This window comes from Tupaia chinensis, unplaced genomic scaffold (genome assembly GCF_000334495.1).
Source record: "Tupaia chinensis unplaced genomic scaffold, TupChi_1.0 Scaffold000434_1, whole genome shotgun sequence".
Classification (NCBI taxonomy): Eukaryota; Metazoa; Chordata; class Mammalia; order Scandentia; family Tupaiidae; genus Tupaia; species Tupaia belangeri.
The window spans coordinates 1,152,135-1,160,159 of record NW_006159939.1 but is presented as its reverse complement, the minus strand read 5'-3'; the positions used below and the strand labels follow the sequence as shown (position 1 = coordinate 1,160,159).

The 8,025-nt window shown below is 37.3% G+C and overlaps 1 protein-coding gene across 1 annotated transcript in view; it reads right to left on the bottom strand.

Annotated features, from left to right (window-relative positions):
* SLCO1A2 (solute carrier organic anion transporter family member 1A2) overlaps positions 1-7,268 on the bottom strand; it is a 56,514-nt gene extending 49,246 nt beyond the window's left edge. The window contains exon 1 of the mRNA XM_027774443.1: positions 6,875-7,268. Coding sequence (XP_027630244.1) covers positions 6,875-6,934 — 60 coding nt within the window. The 5' untranslated portion in view covers positions 6,935-7,268. The remainder of the gene's footprint in view (positions 1-6,874) is intronic.
* Between the last annotated feature and the right edge of the window lie 757 nt (positions 7,269-8,025).

Here is an 8,025-nt window from a genome sequence, read left to right as displayed (position 1 = left end):
TGAGAGAGGTTTTTGCTATAGGGCGCATGCGCTCACCAGAAAGACAGAGAGAGACAGAGAGACAGAAAGTGAGAAATCACACCCCAGGGGGGATGGTCACGCCACACACCCTTCTCCTCCATTCTCCTCTCGGGATCTTGGGCATGCATGAACACACACCTGGCATGAGTTTCAGCCACCAGATCTGGAACTCGAACCATGGTCAATTATATGGGAGTCTAGCGACATAGCCATTATGCCAACTGCTGGTCCCAATATTTTCTTTTTTTTTTTTTTGAGAGAGAAATTTTTGCTATAAGGTGCAAGTGTTCACCAAAGAGACAGAGAGAGACAGAAAGTGAGAAATAAACCCCCCCAGGGGGGATGGTCATGCCACAAACCCTTCTCTTCCATTCTCCTGTTGGGATTTTGGGCACTCATGCACACGTGCCTGGTGAGTTTTAAGGCCCTGGTCTGGGACTTGAACTGTAGTCAACTACATGGAAGTCCAGTAACGTAACCATTATGCCATCTGTTTGTCCTGAAATAATTCTTGATGACATTTCCATCCCAGGAGATCTTTAGCCTACTCCCTTACCAGCACATGCAAGTCCTCAAAATCCTCACTTCCCTTTTCACACCCCAATTTTGAGCCAACCTCACAATTTAACTTCTATCAAGCACATTTTGTTCAAGAGTATTAACAAGATTATTCTATGTCTCAGTCTCCAACTAGCTACATAATTTTCAAGACCGGCAAATGATATCAACTTCACCTTCAAACTCACCTCTATCCACATTCCTTCTAATTTTCCTCTAGTATTAAAAGGTTCAATGTCCCTTTTATTCTACAATAAAGTCCCTCCACTTACGCTTTTAAATACATTCTTCCTATTTCTAAGATTTTGATCCATCGTATAGTGCTTCATCTCCTCTATTTTCAACCTCACACTCTTTACTGACTCTCTCTGCTAACTCCTAGTATATCCCAAGTACTTAAAAAAAGATATTTTAAAATAAAACAAAACAAAAAGCAAACAATCAAAAACTTCCCTTGCCCCTGATTGTAATTATTCGAGCTGCAATCAAGCTGTTTGGAAGAATAGTCTAAAATCATTTGTCTGCACTTCGTATCCTTCCATTCACTCATCCATTGGCTATAGTCCACTGTCTCCTAAAGGCACTCTATAAAAGATGATAATCAACTTGCCAGTTTCCAAATTCAGTAGATACTTCTTAGTCCTCAACTGACTTGACATTGCTGTCATTTGAGACCATTAGTCTCTTCATCCTGCATTCCCATGTCTTTGTTCCTGCTGGACTGTTTCTACTCGTCTCTTCTTTGGCCAATCCTTTTGAGATTTTGTCCGGTAATTTCTACTCTTTTGAGTATGCATGTTCTCCTCTTAAATCCCATGCTGTAAGTACCACAGCATGCTGAAATCTTTCAAATTCATAAATGTTTAATTTAGGTGATGGTAATCATTTTTAGACTCCTCTCATCCTGTCCATCTCCTTCACATGCCACCACCACTAATTTGGAGCTTAATTATTTGTCAGATGAAGCGATAACATACATAGTTAGCACACAATGCCACTTTTTAAACATTTTTATAATTCCCATAGGCAAATAGTCCTGTTTTTTAAGATAGAAAAATCTCTATATAAGAATCATCTCCTGCTGCTTGTCCCTGGACATCATGTTCTTCCTACCATTCCTTTCATTCTTCATGCTGTTTTACTTTTCAGTACTTTAATATGCTGTTCTTCCACTTGTAGTGCTTTTCTCTCCCTGTGGATCTGGTAAGTGTAAGCACAATTTTCAAGCGTCGGTTCCATTATTACTGCTATCAGAAAGTCTCTTGTGCCTCAGTGTTCTCCACGGAGCCTCAAGTATTCACTCCTTGTCTCACCCTACTGCATGTGCCTACCTCTATTACAATCTCTGCCATGGTGCTTTATTTACGTTTGGGTGTCTGTAACTTCTTCCCTCATTATACTGTGAGCACTTCAGAGACAGGAGCCATATATTATTTACTTTTGTATCTTTGGTGCCTAATGACTAGTAGGCACCCAATACAAGTTCATTAAATTAATGAATTAATGACAGAATAAGTATCCAAGAGGATGGAACTGTGGTGCAGGATTAAAAAGATATTTTGTAGTTTTATCAACAGTACTAGGGAGAAATGTTCACCTGTTTAAATATCCATTTTGTAAGACAAATAATAATGTGATTGACTGTATGGGAGAAAATTAAATGAAAAAAATAATAAAAGGAAAAATTTTTTTAAAAAAATGATCTGCAAGACTGACTCACATGGGAAGGTTCCAGGTTTGCATTTGGAAACCTTCCTGTGTGAGCCAGGAACACATCTCCCCATGACCCTGAGCTAGCTGAAGCTGGGGCTGGATCACAGTGTCAAGATGCTGTTGGCAGTGCTGTCTCTCCATCTCCCTTGCTCTTGGAAGAAAGGAATAAATAAACTTTAGGAAAAGAGTATTGGGACCAGCAGATGGTGTAATGGTTATGTCATGGACTCCCACTCGGTCGACGGGGTTCAAGTCCCAGACCCAGCAGCTTAAACTCACACTGGGCACATGTGTGTGCATGCCCAAGATCCTGAGAGGAGACTAGAGGAGAAGGAATTGCAGCATGGCCATCCCCCCAGGGGGTGATTTCTTGCTTTCTGTCTCTCTGTCTTTCTGGAAAGTACACACACCCTATAGCAAACAACCTCTCAAAAAAAAAAAAAAATTAAAATAAATAAATAAATAAATAATCAGGGACAGGCAGGTGGTGTGGTGATTAAAGGTGCTGGATTCTCACATGGCTGACCGTGGGTTGAGTCCTGGACCTGGCAGCTTGCTTTCTCATGTTCCCTTTCTCCCTCTGTTTCTCTCTAGTCAAATTAAAAAATAATAATAACAAATGGAATTAAATTAATAAATATTAAAATAAAAACAATCAAATAAAAAGAGTAACTATCAAAAATACCTTAAAGAAGTGATCAGAGGAGCCAGCTGGTGGCATGGTGGTTAAGGAAGCTGGATCCCATCTGGTCAACTGCCCAGTTTGAGTGCCAAATCGGTAGCTTGGAAAACAGTGGGCACATGTACATGTGTGCCCGAAATCCCAAGAGGAGAATGGAGGAGAACAATTGCAGCATGGTCATCTCCCCTGGGGGCTGTTTTCTCTCTCTCTGTCTCTCTCTCTCTCTCTCTCTCACTTTCTCTCCCTCCCTCTCTCTCTGTCTCTTTCTCCAGCAAGATCACATGCCCTATTGTAAAAATTTTAAAAAAAGGAGCAGTCAGAGTAAGAGAAATCACACTACAATCCACAAATATGTACAATTATATATCAAAAAATAATGAAAAGTAAAAGGATTAAAAACACAGCTTAGTCTATAAAGATTAATGCACTAGATTGTCAAGTGTCTGATAAGGACCTGCTTATTGATTCATAGAGAACCATCTTTTCAGTGTGTCTGCATAATGCAAGGAGAGAAAGGGGTCTCTTTCAACTTTATTAGATCACTGATTACATTCATAATGACTTCACCCCTATAATAATCACCCCCAAAGACTACTTCCTACTACCACCACTGTGGGGGGTTAGGATTTCAACCTATCAATTTGGGCAGAGGACAAAAGTATTCAGACTATAACATACATCTAAGCCAAAAGTTATCTGGACTGATTAATTTGAGGAAATAGTAACAGAAATGTGTGTGAAAAAGCCCTAGAAAATTTGAACATCAATCTTAATATTAGTCAAAACTATTATATAGTTACAACATACTACAGGTATATTTCCAAATATCTTTTTATTTATTTATGTATTTAGAGAGATTTTTGCTATAGGGCATGTGCACTCACCAGAGAAACAGAGATAGACTGAAAGACAGAATGTAAGAAATCACTCCCTTGGGAGATGGCCACACCGCAATCCCTTCTCCATTTCCTCCTTGGGAGTTTGGGCACTCACACACACACACCTTGGCATGAGTTTCAAGTCTCCAGGTCTGGGACTTAAACCGTAGTTGACTATGGGGGAGTTCAATACGTCAACCACCACAGCACACACTGGCCCAGCTCTCTTTTTGTATTGAATGTCACGTGTACAAATTCTGTTTCTCTTTCCACTGTAAACCTTTGCACAGCATATTATTAAGAGTAGTCAATTTTCAAGTGGTTTTATGTCTAAAAGCCATGACAAAGACAAATACAAGTCAGATTTGGAAAAACTTTATTCTATTTAACATTTTAAGAAAGGAAACTACATGAACCATGACTTCAATGCCCTTTCCCTGACACTCCTAGATAGGTTACCTGCATTATTTGGTTCTAGTCACTGAGTGAAAGAAACCACTGACACTTCTAATGCATGTCTAGAGTTAAATGACTATTTGTAAATCTAGTCCCACTGTCTTTTAGCAGACATGCCTTAGGGTTTGAAGCAAATTTGTTGAGGACAGTATTTTTATGCTTCCTTAAAAATTTTGCTCAATGACCATATTTCTAAGTTCAGAGAAGCACAGAAATCAAACTAATTATTAAGCAATTGCCTCTCACTTTGACCCGATAAACTCGTGCTTGCAATATTTTGCCAAAACATTTACGTATAATCTTGCTAAGTGCCAAAGTAATCAAAAATTGAACTTAAGACCCATTACTATTTTTTTTTTGAGAGATTTTTTTCCTATAGGGCGCGTGCGCTCGCCGGAAAGACAGAGAGACGGAGGGACAGAAAGTGAGAAATTACCCCCCAGAGGGGATGGCCACACCACAATCCCTTCTCCTCCATTCTCTTCTAGAGATCTTGGGCATGCACGCACACGTGCCCGGTGTGAGTTTAAGCTACCGGGTCCGAGACTTGAGCCACGGTCGACTACATGGGAGTCCAGCGACATAGCCATTACGCTAACTGCTGGTCCCAAAGACCTATCATTTATAAATACACTTGACTTGACTTTTCTTCACAAATACTATTGATAATAACAGCTAATATTTATTTAATGTTTACAATATTCTAGTCATTTTTCAAGCACGAAAAATAAAATAAAATGAATTCCTTTGGGTCAGCATGTGGTATAGACGTTGGGACAGCTGGATCCCACATGGCCAATTATGAAGTTCGAATTCTAGACCCAGCAACTTGAAAAGCATACTGTGTGAGTGCATGTGCATGTATGTGCATGCCCAAAATATCTAGAGAGGAGAAAGGAGGAGAAGGGATTACAGCATGGCCATCCCTCCCTGGGGATGATTTCTCACTTACCCTCTCTCTTTCTCTCTGCCTCTCTCTGGCAAGTACACATGCCAAATAACAAAACTAAAAAAATAAAAATAAAATCCTATAAGGTAGGACTGTTACTACCCTTTTCAGATGAGAAAATTGAAGCACACAGAGGTTAAGAAACTTGTCCAACATCACACAGCAGGTAAGCAGCTGAACTTAGATAGGAAATCAGAGTGCCTGGACCCAGATCCTTATTTTTAATCACTTAATTACAGAAAAAATACATGAGAATTGATCATTTAAGGGGGAGAAACTTATAATTAACACAGCACATTAAGTGAAATTTTTCTTTTTAAATTTTTTTTCGATTTATGTATTTATTTTTATTCATTCACGATATAGTCAAGGATATAACAAAAAATAAATTACAAATCAATTAGCTTGAAATTATTAGGATGAATAGAAACATCATCATGCATACTTTAATCCTAATAACCACATATAATTAAACCAATTTGTGAAACAGGTAAAAATGTTATCAATCTCTATTAAAACTTGCCACTTGTGTAAGTATATAGTGTGTGTTTATGTGTGTGTGTATCTATCAATATAGATATAAATATAGATATAAATAAATCCTGAACATATATAAAAGGAAAACAAACTTTTGATAGAGGAAAATAATCAGTAACAGCGTCTTTAGAGACCATTTGTAGGCACTAGCTATAGAATCAAGACAAATGTCTAGATCCCTTAATTTAAAATAAATTCAAATTTTATTTGAAAATAAAATGACTTCGAAGCGATGAAAAAATGATATACTCTAAGACAGTCAAAACTACCATAATGGCCAACAAAATGGATATTTTTTTCATATGAAGACAGATTCTTGGGAACCAGCAGTTAGCGTAATGGCTATGTCGCTGGACTCCCACGTAGTCGACCGTGGTTCGCGTCTCGGACCCGGTGGCTTAAATCTCACGCTGGGCACGTGTGCGTGCGTGCCCAAGATCCCGAGAGGAGAATGGAGGAGAAGGGATTGCGGCGTGACCATCCCCCCTGGGGGGTGATTTCTCGCTTTCTGTCTCTATGTCTCTCTCTGTCTGTCTGGCGAGCGCACGCGCCCTATAGCGAAAACCTCTCAAAAAAAAAAAAAAATAGTAAAAAAAAAAAAAAAAAAAAAAGAATGATTCTTATGTTGCCAAAACTTGAAGAAAACATTTGTTTTACTGGGTCATTGTGAAATAAACTTTGCATACAAGTCAACAAGGCATTTTTGTATGATGTTCTATTTTCTAGGAGTGAGCTCTATACTTTTCTGGGTTAGAAACCCCAGATGAATGAGCATTAAATTGGCCTTTGATCCAGGAAATAAATCCTACCATAGTATAATATGTGACTAAAAATTTGAAGATCCTGTCTTCCATTTAAGTCCCTCAAAACCATTTCCCATTAAATTGCCTGAATAAATAATTCCATTTCAACACCCTCAGTTACAAAGCCAACTTCTTAAAAGCAAGAAAGTATCAGTAATTCAGGTAGCATGACATTAATGTTAGATCACTACATGCTGATATGACTACATTGACAAGAAATGTATATATATATATATATAGTACATACACATATATCCACATACAAAAAACTCCATACCTTCACCTTGGAAAGACATCTTATTCTATCAGTTTCAATTCTTTTCTCAGTTTCTCCCATGTTGCTCTTCTGAGTGTTCCAAGGTATTTATGTTTTAAATCTTGATATGTCTTAGTTCTGCTCTTTTAAGAAAACAAAAATATATTAAATTACTGACAAAATCATAAGTTGTCATTCTTTCAAAAAAAATACTCAATCTAATTCACAAATTGGAATCCACTGTATCACAAAAATACCTGCAAAATGTTTGATTAGGATCTAGAAAATAATGGAGTTAAAGAAAATTTAGCTGTTGGTTTTCTATTGAAAAATTAGCTCAAATAACTTTAGCTACTCCTTAGTGAGATTAAAGATCGTTACAATCCCCTTACAAAATAATGACTACGTGGCTAAAACAAGCTCTTTCTTTTATTTAGCCAAAACAAATAGAACCAAAGTGACTTCTTGGACTTACATGAAAATTGCTGCTTTTAAGAACGCACAAACTTTGATTTGTGTTTATGTTCAAAATCTGCTTCAGCAAGCCTTCCAAGACACAAAAATCTCTATTTGGCCAGGTTCCTTCTTCAAGTTCTTTGCATTCCAAAACTTCCCTGGAGTCTCAGGAAGGGAAACACTTACTGGGGGACTGCTGATTCATGGAAACCTGGGGAGACATGGAATTTTAATCATGAAAATAGCCTAAGTAAAAATAATAAATAATTCTATGATCTGGAAAAGAGTCCTGCAATTTCAAGTTAAGATGTAAGATTTAGAAGACCAATAATATAAACAGAGCTATATATATAGTAGGTTGTCATGGATGTGTATCTGTATGTGTATGTACTATTTAGTCATTTATTTTTATAGGTAGGACAAAAAAAAAATGACTTAAGCACTATTAAATTTTATTAACTCTTTGCCAAATATTTTGTCTATTTTGTTTCTTGAAACTAATACAACATTTTGTACCCAAAGTAAAATAGTTCACTTTGATGATACTTATTCTAGTAAATCTATTTCAATTGCCAGATGGTATTTTAACAGTATCCTCTGCATTAAATTATTAAAATCTTATGAACAATATCAATTCAATAAATGATCCTTGAATGGCACTGATTTTTAAATACCCAAGTGCTTTACCTCTTCAAATATGCTAAATCTTAAACATG